The sequence below is a fragment of the Mus caroli genome, unplaced genomic scaffold (assembly GCF_978045245.1).
Source record: "Mus caroli unplaced genomic scaffold, Mus_caroli_1 scaffold_3, whole genome shotgun sequence".
Taxonomy (NCBI): Eukaryota; Metazoa; Chordata; class Mammalia; order Rodentia; family Muridae; genus Mus; species Mus caroli.
In genome coordinates this window covers 5,678,233-5,699,091 of record NW_028227258.1, presented here as the reverse complement: position 1 = coordinate 5,699,091, position 20,859 = coordinate 5,678,233, and the positions used below count along the sequence as shown (strand labels likewise).

Here is a 20,859-nt window from a genome sequence, read left to right as displayed (position 1 = left end):
ATTTGCATATAGAACTGTCTCTCAGAGGTACACACTGAATGGATGTAAAATGAGTGTAATCCACGTGAGGTAGTGGTCATATTACCTCACAGTGTATGCAAAGCGCTGCTTTCTGGAGAACCTAAGTGGCAAGCGCTCGGAGAGTGGCAAGCGCTCGGAGACTTCTGCTTCTTGTAACTACTTTCGGATCTGCATTGATCAAGTTAAAAAAATAAATGGTCTAGAATTTTTAAACTTTATCCACACTTATACCTGTATGTGTGTGTACATACACACACATATATGTGCATATCACAAGCCAGAATCTGCGTCTGAAAGAGAACATGCTGCTTTGCCTTCTGAGTTTGGGTCATCTTACTTAACATTCCACTCCCCTCAACAGGTTGGTATTAAGTCCTGAGGAGGGATAGGAGGTGGGAAAAGGACACATGGGTCCTGAAAAAGGAGAATAGGGGATAGAAGTGGGCAGTAGGGGCAACTGGATGGAGGCGGTAGAAAGGGAGCATGAAAACACTTGGTTGAAAATGTTAAAATGGTCTCTAATGCAATATATGCTGATTTAAAAACCCAAGCACAAAATACCATTACTGTTTAATATCTTCTTTCCTTTTTTTCCTTTCCTTTTTTTCCTTTCTTTTTTTTCCTTTCCTTTCCTTTCCTTTCCTTTCCTTTCCTTTCCTTTCCTTTCCTTTCCTTCCCTTTCCTTTCCTTTCCTTTCCTTTCCTTTCCTTTCCTTTCCTTTCCTTTCCTTTCCTTTCCTTTCTTTTCTTTTTTTTTCTTTTTTTTTTTTTTTTGGTTTTTCGAGTCAGGGTTTCCCTGTATAGCCCTGGATGTACTGAAACTAACTCTCGAACTCAGAAATCCGCCTGCCTCTGCCTCCCAAGTGCTGGGATTAAAGGCATGTGCCACCACTGCCTGGCTAATATCTTGTTTTCATGCGAGACCAAGAAAGCAAGAAGTCCAGGAGGGTAGCATTCTATAGTCAACTTAATTTCACACGATAATACTAGAAACACGATTTAAGTCACTTAGATGGAAATGGATGCTTCCCTCTTCATACTGGTAAGGAGCTCCGAAGCCCATCCAACCTTGTAGACATCTTCTTGGTTTATTCCATTCCCTCTCTTCCTTATGCTTCTCTGCTCTACAGATCTGTGTCTCCAGGTGCCCAGAGAGATTCCTCACCTACTTGGATATGCAGTTTTTGAACAAAGAAGACAAAAACTACTGGGAATACTATCGACAGTTCTGCAAGGCCAAGGCCAAGCCTGTGGAGGTGTGTGTACTCAAGTTCACGCCAGGAAGAAATTTGGCTGCTATTTTGATCTAACGTGGAACAGCCCAATTTGCTGCTAGAAAAATGTCCAGATCTAGAAAATGGGTGTCAATGGTGCCTTTCTAGTAAAACACAAGTTTACCTGGACACTCGAAAACACTCATGGTGTGTCACTGTGAGGATACACACCAAAACACAGAATATTCATGGTATATACTGTGTGTAGACAAAGAATCACACCGTTCGTGATATATCACTCTCTTGTACACTTGTGCGATAGGAAAGACTCTTAGGTCTGCTTAGTGAGCTCCAGCTAATGCGTGGCACAGAGATTTTTCTTTATCTGGATGGGTTTGCTGCTGACAAGAGCTAGGGTTTTATGTCAACTAGAATCATCACTACAAAAGCATAGCGCTATATGGCTTAGCTGATGAGGGCTCTACGCACCTCACCTGAACTTCATCCCTGACATTGACTCCAACATGATAGGAAGAGAAAACAGAATCTGGCAGTTTGGGACCTCCACGTGTGTGCCTTCCTGAGCATGCATGATGTACACGGACACGCACATGCATGCACACACACACATACCGAGAGAGACAGAGACAGAGACAGAGAGACAGAGAGACAGAGTAAAACAGTACAATAAAAATGTCTAAGTCCACCCGTACCTAGGTTAAACATCAAGAGATTTCTAAAGCTTTATTATATTAAATACTATTCATTGGTTGTTACATTATAGAAAATGCTATTTTTCCAGAAAAAAAATTAAGGGTCAGAGATTCAGACTATGACTAAGATATCTTCACAGGTATGTCTTGCTTTTATAAGATCTTCTTTTGTTTTTTGCTTTGTTTTTGTTTTTGAATCTCTGTTGGTTCATTTAGAGCATTTACAGGCATATTTTTTTTTAAACAAGGAATTTTATGTGATAATCTTACAGCCACTGGCAGTGGGGATATGATTTGGGGAAATGAGATGCAGAGTTAAGACTTGAAGCTTGAAATTCTGATATTGGGAGTGAATGCAGTCATTGCTGGCTTTGAAATGCTAATATAACCTACCTTCCCTTTCAGACCCTCAGAGATCTTCTGATCAGTGGCGACTGTCCCGTAGCAGTGTACCCAAGCAGACCTTGTAAGTGCTAATTATTTCATCTTTAAAACATAGAATCTACAAAAATATGGTTTAACTTCCTAATTTCACAGTTGATAAAATGTGAATGACTCTGTCCCTGTTTTGAGAGCCCAGAGTCAGTCAGGAGGGCTGTCTCTGGACATTCCTGTCCCCATTCCAACAGAGCTCTATGAGACCTGAGATTTCCCTACATAAGCACATTGGATAGTGGTAGGGTTGGTTTTCAGAAGCCACACAGTGTGACTATATGTGTCCCTACCAGCACTTGCATAAAAATTCCTAACACAGGGTTCATCCGAAGTAAGGCAGAGCAATTAATTCATACAGAACACAGAAAGCATAGATGGTGGAGGCCAGAGGGAAATGAAAAGTTACAATCTCCACGGGCACGAGAACACGGACATCACAGAGTGTGTTTTGAGAGGAAATATCTTAGAGCTAAGAAATAATGTGTGGGTGTGTAAGGCATTCAGCAAAATGCAAGCTGTTGTAGACATTATGGTGGCAAGTACATAGACACTAAAGTGAATCCCAGAAATCATTTAAGGAAAACGGTCACAAAGAAATCTACCAAAAATATTAAGTTGTTTGCCAGAGGAAGTCGGAGGAGGGCAAACCCGGTTATTTTCTCTCTTTTTCCTGTTTTTCTATTCCCCAATTTTCCCACAAGTTCTTCTAAAACAGGAGAAAAGTAATAGGCACCAGTCTAAGTAGAAAGTCAAGAATGTTGAGTTAGCTGCCACAAAATCCTTATGCTGAGGTCCCCTTCATCTTTCCTGGTCCATTATAGACCCTGAAGCAGAGGTACTGGTCCACGTGAGAACCAGCAATCACCAGCAAGACCTAACGCTGTGTGTGGTCAAGAACGGCATTGAGACTTTTTATGGGAAAGTGTGAAACAACTGTCCTCACAATTATATTTTGGTTAAACCACATTTTAAAATATACATTGCGGATGTAAGATGAACAACTAGCCCATAATCTCCCAGAGTCTCATGAAAGAATGAAAGAGACATTAAGGCCAACCTGACAATCAGCTTGTGTTCTTAACAGAGGATCAGGTATAGCAGGAAGTGACACAACGTGCAACTAATATCACAGAGTCCTTAAACTGTTTATTAAAGCAGACAAAGTAAGGCTATGTGAGAGGGAGACGAAAAGGGAATTCTATTTCCTTCATCATTTTGATATCCAAAAAGGGCAAGATACAGAAGAGAGAAAGGCAGGAAAATGATCAGTAAGACCACACAGTTCATTGTGGGTGCCTGGTCAGGGTGTCATTTTGTAATGTTCCTTCATATTTTCTCTACTGTCTAACTTTACTCTGAGCCTATTAATTAATGAGTGCTAGCAGATGGGAAGTGACCGCCAAATACTATGTGAAAGATGGCCAAGGGGCCTTCTAGGCGGGAACTTAAACTTATGGCAAATATAGGATTAAAAAGACCAGAAAAATGGGAGAGAAGAAATATCCTGAGCCCTACTGTGTGCCAAGAACCCCACTAGGGAATTAGTAGGGTGAGCTCATCTGGGAAGAGGGGGAAGCGAGGATCTGGTGACTGAGGGTGAGCAGAGAGGGACTGCAGAGGCTGCCATCTTGGATCTGTCCCAGAGGGGAAGGAAAGAGCAGGAGAAACACAGGGGGATTATAAAAGAAAGCATCTATGTCATTAGGCTTTGAGATGGACGGGCAAGACAAGGCAACCTGGGAAGGGCTTCATAAGATGTTCATTCCCTGCATCCAATGCTTCAGTATTTTAGGTTCAAGCTCCACATGTAAACTAGTGACGCTACTTACAAGAAAAAAAAATATGAAAATTTATCTATCCACTTCTGAATTCTCTCATCTCTTCACTTGAAATCCAAGCTCTAATATTTTAAAATACATTTGCTATCCAGCACTGCAACAAACAATTAAAAGAAACATATTTATAGAGGCCAGGATTCCATTTAATTAAAATAAGACCATAGGTGACTCAGCAATGATTTAACTTTTCTCAGAACTCTAAAACAGTATGACACCCCCCACCCCCACCCCCATCGACAGTTTCTGTCCTTCAACAACATGTAGATAATATCTCCGGCAAGAAGGCAAGTCATTAAGAATTCATCAATGGCAGTCCAGTCTTCATAGGTGCTTGAAATTTGAGCTGGATCTTGCTTCTCCAGAGATCCTTTACTGATCTCTAGTTTCCACAGTTTCATTGAGGAGTACTGAAAACTGTTGTTAAAACAGACTCCCGTATATCTCAGGCTGATCTAGGGTTCATTGGATAGTCAAGAGTGTCCATGAATTTCTGATCTTCCTGCCTCCACTTCCCAAGTACTGGGAACACAGGTGTGTGCTACCACATCACTCAGTGTTCAGGACCGAACGCAGGGCCTCACACGGGTACTCTAAACCTACTAAGCTGCATCCCCAGCCCTACTGAAGACCCATTAAAGCAACGGTCCTAAACTCCTCTCTGTCATACCAACAGCTGTAACTTTTCTATTAAAATGTGTTCAGCATATATGGCATGAGCCAATGTCTCTTAGCCTATGCATCTTACCTGTACATTTAACAAATCTTTGTGTGTAAGAGAACGAGCAGGTTGGAATGTGGCTTCCAGTAGCTGTTTGTGTTTCCATTTCACAACCAGCAGAAAATCCTGGAGGTGTCAATAAAGGACAGTTGGCTGTCTCTCCTGGGCACATTTCACACCCAGCAAGAACTTGGCTGTAGATCACAGACAGTTTTTAAAAGAAGAGACTAGTAAGCAAACGAGTTTACTGTGTTTCTTATTCTCTTTCACAGTTCTGCAGAGATGTATACCTGACCTTTCAGCCATCAATGGCACCTGGACGTTAGGAAGTAGGATGAAGTTTGAAGATGGAAGCGGGCAGACCAGGACTATGGTAGAACTCAGGGAGGCTGCGAAGTATGTCTGCATTTCTGTTTCCAGTTTTGATGCATCCTATTATGATACCAAATGTTAAAGTGTCACTTTAGTACTTATGTGCTATGGTGAACCTATCAGTCACCCTTGAGGCATCCTGAAGTGATAGTCAGTAGATTGCTGCAGCTAGTAAAAGGGTCACTGTGGCAGATGCTGTCTAAGACCATGCCTTCGAAAGAATCTTGCAGAGTCTCTTTTATTATAAGAACTCCCCCCCCCCAATATTAACAGAAAGTAATAATTAATCAAAACTAAACTTTTCCTTCATTGAACTCAGAGGCATTAGTGATGTGATCAATGCCAGGACGATCGGGCTGAAGCTGCTTGAAGACTATTCTACCTCGTGGAAGTGGATTCTCATGTGAGTGAGACCCTGTGTTTCTTCTCCGAAGGACCCTTCCTGAGGACCTTTGTAGACTCTTTAAATTACTTTCTAAAGGCTGAAAAGTGGACTCAGCCCTTAGGATCATTTTCTTTTTCACATTTGATTTTAAGGACAGGGCAAACATGTTTAAAAATATGCCCATAAGACTGTAAGGTTCAGGTTTATATATTAATTAGAACTAGCAGAATGGGTACATGTACCAAGTGCCTGCCACAGGGTCTGGGGTCCTGTGTTCTGCTTTTCATATGTCACAGAGGGTGGGCATAGTTTGACTTCCCTGCTATTTTTCCTCCTGTATCTCTCCCTTGACCCCAAAGGATCATTTGCAATTTTTACCGTATTCTTTACACATGATAATCATTACCATTAAAGTCTGTTCTAGTTCTGAGAAACTTAAGACACACTTGAAGGTGGAGATTTAGATTTCCAGACATAAGGTTTGTATTTTGGAAAGTTGAAAAATGGGGTTGCTGGGCTCCTGTCTGCAAGCATAACAGAATATCATTAACAGTGTCAGGAACTGGTGCTTGCCCATGAGATGGGTCTCATGTTGGGTCAGTCATTGGTTGGCCATTCCCACAGACTCTGCTCCATGTTTGTCCCTGCACATCTTTGTATGCAGGATAAATTGTGGGTCATAGGTTTTGTGGGTGGCTTAGTGTCCTTATCCTTCCACTAGGGCACCCTGCCTGGCTATAGGAGTTGGTTACTTCAGGTTACATATCCCTAATGCTAGGAGACTCAGCTAGTATCACCCCCATAGTCTCCCTGGAGCCTCCCCTGTCCCAGGTCTCTCGCACATCCTAGAGATGCCTCTCCTCACCTCCTTCCACCATTGATTTCTGGTCTCTCTCTCACACCCTCCCTATGCCTGATCCCCTCTCTCACCCTTTCTTCCTTCCTTCATCCACCTCTGATGTCTATTTTGCTTCCCCTTCTGAGTGACATTCAAGCATCCTCCTTTGGGCTCTCCTTTTTATTTGGCTTCTTTCAGTTTGTAGTGTGATTACCTTGTATTTTTTGCTAATATCCACTTATCAGTGAGTACATACCATGCATGTCATTTTGGGTCTGAGTTACCTCGCTCAGGGTGATATTTTCAAGTTGCATCCATTTGTCTGCAAAAATTAGTGATGTCCTTGTTTTTAATAGCTGAGTAGTGTTGTATAAATGAACTGCATCTTCTTTTTCCATTCTTCAGTGGAAGGACACGTAGGTTGTTTCCAGTTTCCGACTATTATGAATAAAGCTGCTATGAACATAGTTGAGCAAGTGTCCTTGTGGTGTGGTGGAACATCTTTTAGATATATGCCTAGGAGTGGTATAGCTGACTGTTCTCTGAGAGGCTCCACTTAGCATCTGACTGAAACAAATGCAGAGACCCACAGCCAAACATTAGACAGCACTCAAGGAGTCTTGTGGAAGAGTCAGGGGAAAGACTGAGGGACCTGAAGAGGGATAAGGACTCCACAAGAAGACCAAAAAAGTCAACTAAACTGCACCCTTGGGGGCTCCCAGAGTCTGAACCACCAACCAAAGGGCAAGCATGGGCTGTATCTAGCCCGTTCCCCCACATATGTAGCAGATGTGCATCTTGGTCTTCATGCGTGTTCCCTAACAACTGGAGTAGGGACTGTTCATGCCTGAGGACCCCATTCCCCAACTGGCCCACTTCATCTGGCCTCAGTGGGAGAGGATGTCCTGGAGTGACTTGACATGCCAGGGTGGGTTGATACACAGATAGCCCTCCTCCTTCTCAGAGGAAAGGGGGGCATGAGAAGAGGGGCTTTGGGGGGGACTGGGAGGAGAGGGAGGGCTGCAATCAGGATGTCAAGTGAATATACAAATTAATGAGTGAATTTTTAAAAAGCATGGGGTTGCTTTCCTGACCAAGGCAAGTGTTGTCTGGCATGCCCCAGCCTGTGCTCTCTGCCTCTGTACCACTTCTCTGAGCTGAGAAGTGCCTAAGTTTCCCTAGTGACTAGAGAAAATGCTAATGCTTGCTTGGTGACTGCCAGGTGCTTCAAACCACATCAGGGCAGCTTCTGAAGTATACCTCATCTCTTTCTTACATAGCTCCGCACATTGCCTGTATTTCACAGACAGGTTCTTAGCAGGCAGAGGGATGCCACAGTGGTTAGAGCACTCTTGCTGCTCCTTTGTCGCCATGGGGGATAACCTTGAACTCTATCCCCCAGTTTCAGCCTTCTGAGCACTGGGATTACAGGCATGAGGCACTCAGTTATATAGTGTAAATGTACCAGACAGCCTGCCACCCCTCAACTGTGAAATCCCATGTCTGAGTTGTATGACTTTTCCTATTTTTCTGAACCCTTCTCGGAGTCCAGGGTCATGCCACGTGGCCCTTTTAATTTTGTTAAGTGCTGAGCTCGTGGCTTTGTACATGCCAGGCAGGCATCCTTCCACATATCTATGTCTCCAACTCTTGCACCTCATCCTTTGAAACCAGTTTAGTGACACTTATGAAACTTCTATTATTTCCATTTTTCTAATATCTACTGTGTATATGTGCATACCTCTATATGCACATAACTATTTATCTTCTATATAACATCATTCATTCTCCATTTTATTTAACCAGTTCTTTCCTCTGATAAACTGACAGGTTTATTTTTCTTTTTGCTATTTAAAAGTGTGTCTCCTATAGCCAAAGTTAGCCTTGGACTCCTCTTCTACCTCACAAGTGCTGGGATTAGTGGCATGGACTACCACACCCAGCTAAACTATCAACTCCTTAGGATGATGACTGAGACTAACTCATCTCCATCTTCCTAACTCAGTTTTATCTTTACCTTCCTAGTGTTAGCCTCCTAGCATAGTTCTTAAAACATAGTAGATATGTAGAAATGTGAGTTCAGAGACAGTTACAGAATTAAGAGTGGAACAAGCAAGATAGCATGTCTTTAACCACCACAAATTTAGTTAATTTAGCACTGTATTGTGAGTAAAATGTTATGATGGGTCTCTTAGAAGATGGCTTTTGAGACTGCCTTACATAAAGACACCAGGCTTTGTCTGATACTGTTTGGCATCTTGTAGATTTCACCAAGGATGTGAGTAGTTGGTAGGAGAGTTGGTCATGTTTCAGGTATTAATGAATTCTCTTTGAGGAGATTGTGCCAGAAGACTCCATTCTGACCTTACCCTGGAAGGGGTGGGGATTGGGGCATGGACCCAGTACTTCAGTATCTCAGTCAGGCTTCTGGAGGGAAGTAAAGCAGATGGGAAATATTCATGCTTTCTGTGCTTGAAAAACCACAAAGCCAGGAGACCAATCTTGCCTGCAGGTCCTGTCCCCAGATCCCTCGGGACCCTAAACAGATGTTGGATGGCATCAGAGATCTCATACTGTTCAAGATACTCTACACATGGCAGTCACTAACTACAAAGTCACAAGTCCAGCAAGTGTGGACAGTCCTGATTCTCGTTTCCTACCGGAAGTCTGTTCTATTACTTCCAAACAACTATGTCCTGGCATGTCTCCCTTACTCACCAGAATACCACAGTTTCACCATGGACTTATTTTATAGTTTACCACCAAGTGGAAGGGTGTAAAGGAAGAAGGACAATGTGGAAAGTGTGCCTACAGGGAAAGTTGTAAGCTGGGAACTGCTCACTTCCTTGAGCAGGGGAACAGTACTCTGGATTCTGGAGACACACAGGATGTCCTGAGTGGAAAGTCCTGACTGGGCCTCAGCTTCCCTCTTTCATATGAAATCCTTAATGAAAACCATTGTTTGTACTTCTTAGAGCCGTATTTGTACAGCCAGTAAAATGGAATATTCTAGAGTGATTTCCAACGGAAATAGCTCCCTTCTGGATGTTCATGTTGTGTTGCATACAGCACACCTGACTCTGTTTATTGTGGGTTTTATCTCTAGTGGCCTGACTGTTGCCATGGCACTGAGTTGGACTTTTTTAATACTCCTGAGGTTCACAGCTGGATTCCTCTTCTGGTTCTTCATATTTGGTGTGCTCGGAATTATAGGATATGGTAGGTAACATACCTCTTAAAGTTGCTGAATATCAGAATAAAGTTTCCTAGTCATCAGCAGTTACTGGAAAGCATTTACTTGCCTTAGACTCAATTAGTTTGCATCATAACTTCACAAAATGTATTTAATTTCACACACATTTTCTTCATAACTCTTTTTGCCATTGTCTTGAAAACAACTCCATAAGAAAAATCTACTCCTTTCCTTAGCAGTCTTTGGACTCAGGTCTTACGGGAATTGGGAGGGGCAGTAAACGTCATTTTAGATGAATGAAAACATTTCAAACAGTTAACCTTCCCCCATAACTGATCTATTGATAGCACCCAGGTCTGCACAGCTGCATAGCTTGATCTATTTTTTTTTATCAGCTGTGGCAGTACTTTTAATCAGGACTTCATAGTAGTCACTCTCCATATTGAGGCATGGCCCTCTAGGCAAGCACACTAAATCATACTCACTGGATGAAGGATTCAATTCAATTCAATCTCCCCAGAGCTGTGCATCTCAGGCCTGATGTGAACACTAAAAAAAGAAATTCAAGTGCTCGCTCTGGGTGGTATAACATTATAGACATTTGCTTTTGGCCTTCTAAGCAGCATATGGGACAATATAAAGCAATTTATATTCAAAGAATGATTTCCCCACAACAGGATTCAGATTAGCCACACAGTTTTTATAATAGTAGACACCAAAAATAACCACCGCTTATTTCTGTTCCTTGAAGAGGTTTACACATTTTATAGCAAGGGTGTGGGCAGGTTCATGTTCAGTACCTAGCCTCAACTATAGCCCGGCTTTGTGCTGTATAACTGAGTAACTATGGAAACTTTTCTGAAGATGACAAGACCTAGCTCCTATATCTGTATCATCACTCCAATGATGGACTCTCCATCTCAGAAGATAGAAAGGATTAAATAATGATCACAGGCTGTCAGAAGAGTCCAGACATGGTAAATGGTCAGTACTGGTTACTGTCGTTACCCTCAAAGACCGTCTAGTAAACAGTGAGGCTCTCCCTGGGCATCTCTATTTGCTCCACTGTGCCTCTGTGCTTCCTCATGCACAGCCAGACAAAGCCAGGGCCGCACTGATGGAGAAGCCTGGGAGCTTCTATGCCCTCGTCTCCTCATGTGTTCCTACCTGGATGTGCCCCTGGAGACTCTAGATGTGTGCTCCAGTCCCTCTTTGGTTGTCATCAAGGCAGAAGTGGAGTAAAGTCCACCATTGATGTCACTGACTTGATTCGAGCAGCAGGAGTCTGGGATTGTGCACCAACCTTGACACTGTGAATGGGCAATAGATGCAAAGTGCCAACAGAACCACTGGGCTCAGCTACCTATTGACTCCCTAGGCAGTGCTAGCCCAACAACTCATGGCATGGCAATTATGCTTGAAAGCTTGAAGCTATTCACAGAGAGGAAATGTCCAATTAGGTTGTGAACAGTAAGCAAGTGAGACTGGATGTGACTGGCCTCTGTGACTGTCTTGGATAACTGGTTATCTACTATCATAGACAACTAAGCAATCTTAGTGATAGTACCAAATTTTACTAAAGCGTAAAAACAATGTGGATGTGTCATAGCAAATAGATTTAAAAAGCTAAACTCTGTGTGTGTGTGTGTGTGTGTGTGTGTGTGTGTGAGAGAGAGAGAGAGAGAGAGAGAGAGAGAGAGAGAGAGAGAGAGAGAGAGAGAGAAAGAGAGAGAGAGAGAGAGAGAGAGAAGATTCACCAAGATGAACAGACTGGAGTCTCATGGCCCTCCTATGGTCACCCTAGGACCCTGAAAGAGACCCAGATGTTGTGTTTGGCATTTACTCTGATCCCTTTTAGATGACATCACCATCAGTTTATAAAAGTGCCCTCAGCTAACAATTGACAAAGTATGAGATGTATAAACAGCACAGGCAGGAAGGAATCAGATATGGGTATACACAGGAGCTGTTAGTGCTAGACTGGTAGGTGCAGTAAATCCAGCAGCAGAAAAAAATGTGAAGTATATAATACATATAAAACATTTAATGAGTGAGGGATGAAACCACAGCAAAGACCACAGCAGCGATGTCTGTATGTGTGTGAAGACGAACCAAATGGAGTCCTCCCAAACAAAAAAAACTGTTAGAATAAATGCTGAATTAGACAATGAGACCAGGTTGGGGGGGGTGTGTGTGCTACTGAAATAGTCCTTGTGTCAGAGAGTGGTAGAGAGGGCCATGTGCATAACCAGATGTGTTTCCCAATGCCTTGGATAGACAGAGCAAAGGGAAGCGATTCTACGCAGTGAATGAGACTGGGGAAGAAGACTGAGCCAAGAGGATGATTTGGGAAACAGTGGAGAAGTGAACTTAGGTCCTATAAGATAATAACATTGCCCAATTTCTAAGATAAAACACACGTAGCTAAGATATTGGACAAATGAGAGAAAGGGCATGGTTGCTGGGCAACCAAAAGGCCCTTGTGTTTTCCCGTTAAATATCACTCTGAGCCTGACTGCCCAGCACAGGGTAAATTTCCAAGAGAGATTATAAAAACGGAGTGGATGGCAGTGAAGTACAAGGAAAAGAACACGTGTAAATAAAAACAGAAGGAAAATTGTCAAGCCAGATTAAAATGTGTACATGGGAGTTAGAACTGTATGCTATTTACAAACTTCACAGAAGGTGCAAGGAAACACGACAGTTAAAAGCGAAACAATGATTTTAAAACTAGCAGTTATGAAAAGAGATCTATAGTAGCTATAATAATATCAAAGAAAATGGAATTTAAAATAAAAACTATTAGGAGAAGGACCAGCCCAATTCAAAACAAAACCAATCCTACTTGAATGCACCTATTAATATACTCAAGATCTGGCTTCCTTATACAAGATAAATAAACCAATAAATAATAAAGTGGTACTGGGTCTAAATTAGAGGATATCAGTACATTTTCTTGGGGAGAGATGTACTATAGCATATTAGAATAGTCCTCTTGGTGGATGTTAAAGTTGCGATAAGCACCTTGAAAGCCAAATAAATCCAGAGAGCATTTGTCAGTCAGAGTAGCCTAGTAACGCTATTGCAGACAGACATGATTCTAACTCTGTAGGCACAGCCATGCCAGTCACTTTTATGTAGGCATACTTGAAAAGCATGTAGCTTCTACTTGAGAGAATAACGTTGTATATTGGTCTTTCCTCTTCCTTTCAAGGAATATGGTACTGTTTTCTGGAGTACAGCAGCATTCAGCAGAGGCCACAGTCAACATTCTGGATGTATGGCTTCGGGATTCAGAGGAGAGTAAACATGTTCTTTCACTTGAAGGAGACCTGGTTTTCAATGAGTGAGTAGGTTTAAGAGCCACTCTTGTTAAAATGATGACAATGGGGAACCTTGTTCGTCCAAGAGGAAGCTCGAATTTGATGTGTCCTGGGATCCCTCAGCGATGGCGTCAATGCCTTTGAGCTTTGTTACCTATTGGTTTATTTGTCTTGTGGAAGGACAATTGATCTGCAGAGTGCATTAATAGATGCATTCAAGTTTAGAACTTGTTTTGTTTTTAGTGAACGGGAAAGTTGCTATGATTGTATCGTGTCATCTAAGGGAGCACTGTTAGAAGAATCCCAGGCCAGTGGCCATTGATTTAAAATGGTTTGATTGTGGGGATTTATGGGTGCCAATCTATGAAAGAAGTAAATGGCTTATTTTTGTCTTGAGTTTTGTTTTTAAGATTTCCCTTATTATCATTCATATCACACATACCTTGTGTGTCAAAAGAACTCAGTAAGGAGTGTAGTACAGGAAGAGGCATGTAGGTACTGTCTGCTGGCACAGTTATTCCTGGCATGGCACCATCTCCATACAGTTCAAACCTAGTTTTGCCTCTTCATCCAGGAAACCCTGGGCATTCAAGGGCAGGTGAGAATCTGTCCCCAGAGTGACACCACTATCATACTCTCCCTGGGACCAGGGTTTATCTGCAATGCCACTGCCCTGAGTCAGAGCAAATGGGAGCAAGGTTACAGGATGAAGCATTTTAACCAAGGGGCTATCTTCCCTGTTCCCATGTCGAATGTAATAAGCTCCACAGTACACGTGTCTCCACCACATTCTTCCATCTTGTAAGGTATATCGTTCCAGGAAAACTCTGAAGCAAGTGGAGTAACAAGTCTAAAAATAATGATTTTATCAGCCCTAGATTGTGACAAGCAATGGGTCTGTTCTTACTTTTACAATTCGTAAGTCCCCCCAACTCCAGGCCCGAGTCTCCTATTTGGTTAGTTATATTAAATATGTTTCTGTTTTGTGCCCTTAGAGAACAGAGTGTATCTATTCAAAGGACAATCCAATTTCTCTAATGTAGCAATTTTCATGCCATTGTAAATGTGTAGGTCTAATATACAACATTCTTTGACAATGCAATTTTAGAATAAAGACTCATTTTGATATATTTCATTTTCTTAGGTTTTTTTCAAGGAAAACAATTTTTATAGTCCACAGTGTTGACTCAGATTAAGTGTTTTACGAGAGTAAAATATGCCTATAAAACAAATGCAGTGCTTAGAAAAGGGCAAGAAAGCACAATGACTCATTGTCAAGTTCCTACCACGACTTGGAATCTTGGAGCTAACTGATATCTACTGACATGGTCCCCGGAGCATCCTGTAAACCCTGAATCATGGTGGTAGAGCAGCTGGGGGAGGCAGGGAGCCTGCATCGATGAGATAGCTCAGCTGTCTAGCAATTGGGTTCAGGAAGAGACCCTTCAAGGTTGGGCTTATCGCTTCCCCAGGAGTTGTTTCCTACCTTCCGGGTCTGTTGCTAGCAGACCACATTTTCTCCATCTTAGGATCCCAAACTTTCTACTTCTCAACATTCCCAAACTCCACAGTATCTTACAGTTACTGAGTAGTTATTTTGAAAATTAAGGATTTCTAAAACCAACATTAGTGAGCTAAAGGTGTGTGTGAGAGCTGGGAGAGGGGATGTAACAAGAGTGTTTGGCTTCAGGAATTTTTTAAGACAGAGTTGGCGCCCAGATAAGATAAAGTGCAGGAGACAGTCACCGGAAGGGTCTGCTATGGTTCACGCAACTGGGGGGCGGGGCAGAAAGAGGCTCAGACTTTTCACCTTTGCTTGTATCCAGGAAAACCCCCAAATAGTAAAACAATATGTGACCCATCATATTCTTGCTTTGCAAGCCTTCTTTACACAGAACATTTATTCCTCAAGATTCATTTTCTTCAGGAACAAACACTTTCAGCCTGTATAGGTTATAAATCCCAATCCAACACTAAACTGTAGAAAAATCTTACTTTTTAATCCTCTACCTCTGCTTCTCGAGTTCTGGTGGCCTATCCCCACTTTACCCAGTGCTAGAGATCAAATCTGGAGTGTGAGTCATGCTAGCCAAACACTCTACCAACTGAGCTATGGCCCTCAGTCTGATTCTAAGATGTTACTGCCCATGTCCCCATGGATTTACGCCTTCATGATAGGGTGTCACCTTAAGAGCTCTCTTCTCTGATAGTTTCTTTCTTAGTGCCAAGGGAGGCCTTCCTTTCTTCCTTCCATTCTTTTCCCAGGTCTGTGACTCCTGAGAAATGTTTCCATGGGTGAAATGGAGCTGGTTCACAGGGTGACTCAAAATCCAACAAGAGCGCTGCTCTGTGTCTTTAGGACTTCTTAGAGGGGTTGAAAGTGAGCTTCTAAGACTGGCATGGGAGGGAGGGGGCACTGTTTAAATTATGTAGTGTCAGAACTAGCAGACATGAGCTGATAAACTCAGTCCTGGTTTTGCAGAAGACGTTCGCTTCTGTGGCTGACTAATGTCTTTCCTCGTTTAGTGCTCATCTTGTCTGCCATTGAAATCATCATCATCATCGTCCTGATCTTCCTCAGGACTCGGATCCGAGTGGCCATCATCCTGCTGCAGGAAGGAAGCAAGTAAGGGGTTCCAGTGCTCACAACGGATGTCAGGCATGCATGCGTGAGTGTGTGCGAGTTGTATGCGTGTGTGCTCATAGCAGATGCCAGGTGTGTGTGTGTACTCATAGCAGATGTCAGGTGTATGTGTTTGTGTGCTCAAAGCAGATGTCAGGTGTGTGTGTGTATGAGCATGTGTGCATGTACATGTGTGTGCACATGAGTACATATGCAAGTGTGCATGCATGTGTATATGTGTTGATATGTGTGCATGTGTGTGTGCCTGTGTATGTGTACAAGTACACATGTGTGTGTGTGTGGATATATGTGTGCACATGAGCACAGAGGCTAGAAGTTGACATTGGATGTCTTACTTCATGGCTATCCACTTTAGCTTTGGAGACAGAATATCTCCCTGGGTGTGCACTTCACTGTTTCCGTAGACTTCCCAGCTAGAGAGCTCCTGGATCCTCAGTCCTAGGCTACAGGTGCGTGCCACAGGCCAGCTTTGTAAGTGGGTGCTGGGATCTAACTCAGGTCTTTGTGCTGCACAGCAATCCCTTCACCAAGTGAACTGTTTCCTGCAGCCCCCACAACACCAGGACTTTTTAAGGAAGAAATTGAAGTCCACTAAGAACAGTTGAGCACTTACAAGACAGGTCAAGTCACCCCTAACAAGTCCTTTCTGTTTCTCAGACCACAGTGCCAGCTAAGATAGACTCTGTGTAGTCTGTGTAGACAAACATTTGAACACATAGATAGACTCTGAATGGACTGTGTGCACACATTTCAACATGTGTATGTTTGCAGAATGTAAGGAATGAAGGACCATATGGAGTTGGCTGTACTGTAGGTTACATTTTTCTCAGGTGGCTCACGTGTTAATATTACTGATTGAGAGGAATCACCGTAATTCCAGAATATTAACTGTGTGCTACCCATTGTGTGCGCAGGATCTGCTTTTCTAACGGACAGAGTGCTGGTGCTTGAGGGCCTGGCTATACATTCTGTATGTAAAACACACTATTCAGACACACTTAACACCCAGGGCCACTCTCACTCTAAAATGTTACGAAAGAAACCGTCTTTTCTAAAATTCAATAATACCTATACTTTGAAAACTATTCCAATAGGTCACTTAAGAGTAACCTGTGCAGGCTGTGTTTGAATGAAGAGCAGAGAAAACACCCCTGGGAAGCCAACAGACCCTCTTCATGGAACAGTGGAAACAGTTGTTAACTACCAAGAACCAAATGTTTTAATTGTATTTAAGGACTATTTTTAACAAAATTGCCATATTATAATAAGAGTGCCACTGGTTTAAACAGCTGACAAGCTGTTGGTTAACACCCCCCCCCCCTTAGAATAAATGAGGCCCTATCATTATCCCCTGAAACTACTGATTTTCTGGATTTATTTCTTAAATAATATGTTATTGCGTAGTTTACTATAACTCAACTCACGCCTTACAACCTTAAGTGTCTGTGTGTGTTTAAAGATTAAAGGACCAGTATCACTGTGACGGGCTAATAGATTGGAGGGGGGGGTGTAAGATCTGGAATAAGTGGGTCAGAGTTCAGAGTAAGCTTTTGGACTCTTGGCAGCTTAAATTCAGAGCGCATAGGAAAGGACAGAGGCACTGTACAGTGAGGAAGCCAGCATGGGCACATGTGCTGGTGCGTTTGATGTGCAGATGCCCTTAGTATTTCTCCTTGGCAATATCAAATGAGTGTGTGTTTGATCTGGAGACACTGATGAAGCAACCACTTAAGAGCTGCCAGTGACAGCTAGCTAGGGCCACTTTACAAACTGTCCCTTGGGGGAAATGTCCTAGAGGGGAAAGAAAAAGGAGGAAAGTGTCGCTTCAAAGGGTTTGTGAAAAGTAAAAGTGGCAGAAGTAATCACATAACCCAAGCCTCTCCTCCCCAGGAGGAGTGGGTGTGGGAAGCCCAAGGACAGAGGGGGAAGACCTAGCTGGTCCTTTGTTAAGACAGAGTGAACCACACTGTGGAAAAGTAGCCCCACACTCAGTGTCTGCAGCAGAGGCTGGTCCTATGTTTTGACTGAAGTACAGAAGGTTTTCCTGAATCAGGAAAGGAATCTTACACTTTAACAGAAGGGCCACCAGGTCTTCTCTCGCTTTGGGAAGCTAAGAAACTAAGCAGAGGAAGAAATTACAGAACTGTGGTCTGTCTGTCAAAACCTTCGGTCAGTCAAAGGGGGAAGGGAAATAAGGAATCCTGTGCAGAAGGCACGCATGGCACTGGAAGGCACCCACTTTACCTTACAATGAGAGAATTCATGTTTGAATGTCAAAGCCAGCTCAGAACCTGCAACCATAGCAATTGGAGAAAATTAACATCGTCTATTACTGCTATCACCAGAAGCCAACCTAAGGCTTGCTTTTGCTTCTTAACGGATAAACATTTAATTGTCAAGAAAGTGCAGACCTGGCCCAGATTCCTTTCCAACATCGACTATTTGCTTCATTTCAGAGCCATTAGCTACCTTCCCAGTGCGTTAATCTACCCAGTTTTAACCTTCGTCTTGCTATCAATCTGCATTTCCTACTGGGCTGTGACAGCCGTGTATCCTTTGGCAATGGACTTCTCTTATTATCATTTTAAGTTGGTGTACAAGATAGATTTCATTATGACATACATCCATATATAAGCACATGCACACATATGCATACATACACATACATGCATACATGCACACACATGCATACATGCACACACATACACACACACATACACAGGCATGCACGCACCAATGCATACATACATACACATTCACATATATGATTGGACTTTGCTCATATGTGTCTCCTTCCACTTCCCTCCCCTTTCCACTTCCCTCCCCTCCCCTTCCCCTTTCCACTTCCCTCCCCTCCCCCTCCCATCTTCACTTCCCTCCCCTCCCCCTCCCATTTTCCTTCCCTCCCCCTCCTCCCCTCCCTCTATAACTGACTTCTGTATCCCTCGAGTCCACCTTGCTGCTCAGGACCAGATGCTCATCTTAGGGATTTTCATTCTTATAAAGATGAGAAACAATCTAAAGAAGTAACTAGATTATGTTTCATCCCTTCTGAACTGTCAATAAAATTTATTGTCCCTCTGACGAGGTCACAGAGATCTGTTCTATTCTGATGGATCATCATCTTGGCAATAAGCTAAGAAGTATCTTGTATACCTCTACATAACTATATCTCTATAATTCTGTGTAACTATATAGCTCTATAAACTATATAACTTCATATAACTATTTATAACTGTATAACTATGTATAACTATATATAACTATATAACTCCATACTCTATATAAGTATATAACTGTGTAACTATATAACTGTGTAACTATATAACTGTGTAACTATATAAGTATATGGTTAAAGTATAAGCTTTATAAGTATATAGCTCTGTGTACTGTGTATACATATATTATACATATAACTCTATATAACTACATGACTATGTAACTATATACCTCTATATAACTATATAACTTTACTTAAGTCTATAACTCTGTGGAACTATATAACTCTACAATTCTATAGCTCTGTGTAACCTTATAACCCTGTGTAACTATTTTAACTCTTTTTAGTTTTATATAACTCAGGGCCTGCTCAGTGCAGCTGGCCTATGATATCAGTCTCCTAGGAGGGTAATTCTTAAGAGAGTAGGAAGAAAAGAATTTTAAAGCTCATTTCTCCACAGGCTGTGGATTATTTTTATCCCTTTCTTGTCTGTTTATTTTCAATTTAGTGGTAAATAGTTTATCCTTAATCGTTTGTTCAGTTTCTTGGCTACGTCAGGGGTACCAATATTCAAAGTTATGGTCCCAGCGGGGCAGTGTATGTATGAAGATGAAACTTGTGACCCAGAGGTGAGTAATAGAATCCTGGAATAGCTAGCTTATCATGAAGCTGATACAGGAGAAAGATGCAGAAAGAAAGGGGGTATTCATAATCAGCTTCTAAACGCAGACACCATTGCATACACTAGCAAGATTTTGCTGAAAGGACCCAAATATAGCTGTCTCTTGTGAGACTATGCAGGGGCCTAGCAAACACAGGAGTGGATGCTCACAGTCAGCTATTGGATGTATCACAGGGCTCCCAATTGAGAAGCTAGAGAAAGTACCCAAGGAGCTAAAGGGATCTGCAACCCTATAGTTGGAACAACATGATGTACTAACCAGAACCCTGGAGCTCTTGTCTCTAGCTGCATATGTATCGAAAGATGGCCTAGTCGGCCATCACTGGAAAGAGAGGCCCATTGGACTTGCAAACTTTATATGCCCCAATATAGGGGAATGCCAGGGCCAAAAGAATGGGAATGGGTGGGTAGGGAAGTGGGGGGCGCTATGGGGGACTTTTGGGATAGCATTGGAAATGTAATTGAGGAAAATATGTAATAAAAATATTAAAAATTTAAAAAACCCACATAAAAAATAATAAGATTTTCTCTGATTGCACAATATATGGTACTAATACAAAAAAAATAAATATTTAACTTTTATGTTTCTAGAAAAAAAAAAAAAAAGAAAGGGGGTATTATTGGGAAGGCATTGAGAACAGCAAACAGGACAAAGCTCCCCTGTCTATAACACACCTTAGACGCTGGTATGCACTAATTAATGAAAGCACTTATGTAAGAGTGTATTAGGACGAGAGATAGATGCACAGTGTGGTAAGAGAGATAGGTGCATGTGATGGAAACAAGCTCTTCCCAGAGCGCATTAAAGAGTTCTATAAATTAACATATCAGAGAAGTGACAACCAAAAGTTATGGGGGGGGGAACAGAATATGCAATTGGGGGCCACGAGCAAAGATAAGAACCGCATTTAATACCATATTTTCCTTTTTACTTCTGAGCACAGATTTTTCCTTATACTAACATTCCCAAAGACTGCCCCGGCGCATCGTGCAACTTTGCTTTCTATGGCGGAAGGAGCATGTACCACAATTACATCCTGACCTTCCAGGTCTACAACCTCTTTGCCTTCCTTTGGCTTATAAACTTTGTCATTGCGTTGGGTCAGTGTGCCCTGGCTGGTGCCTTTGCTTCCTATTACTGGGCCATGAAAAAACCCGAGGACATCCCGCCATATCCACTCTTCAGTGCGTTTGGGCGAGCAGTACGGTAAGCTCCGTGCTAACCCTCGCGCCCCTTTGCTCCCTTACAGTTTGTGTTCTGGTA

The 20,859-nt window shown here is 42.3% G+C and overlaps 1 protein-coding gene across 2 annotated transcripts in view; it reads left to right on the top strand.

Annotated features, from left to right (window-relative positions):
• Positions 1-20,859, top strand: part of Slc44a5 (solute carrier family 44 member 5) — a 311,175-nt gene that overhangs the window by 277,322 nt on the left and 12,994 nt on the right. For both annotated transcript variants that reach the window (XM_029474881.2, XM_085835377.1), the window contains 10 exons: positions 1,151-1,276; positions 2,353-2,413; positions 5,211-5,334; positions 5,630-5,713; positions 9,640-9,752; positions 12,941-13,072; positions 15,576-15,675; positions 18,150-18,242; positions 19,455-19,542; positions 20,540-20,802. In XM_029474881.2, coding sequence (XP_029330741.1) covers positions 1,151-1,276; positions 2,353-2,413; positions 5,211-5,334; positions 5,630-5,713; positions 9,640-9,752; positions 12,941-13,072; positions 15,576-15,675; positions 18,150-18,242; positions 19,455-19,542; positions 20,540-20,802 — 1,184 coding nt within the window. The remainder of the gene's footprint in view (positions 1-1,150; positions 1,277-2,352; positions 2,414-5,210; positions 5,335-5,629; positions 5,714-9,639; positions 9,753-12,940; positions 13,073-15,575; positions 15,676-18,149; positions 18,243-19,454; positions 19,543-20,539; positions 20,803-20,859) is intronic.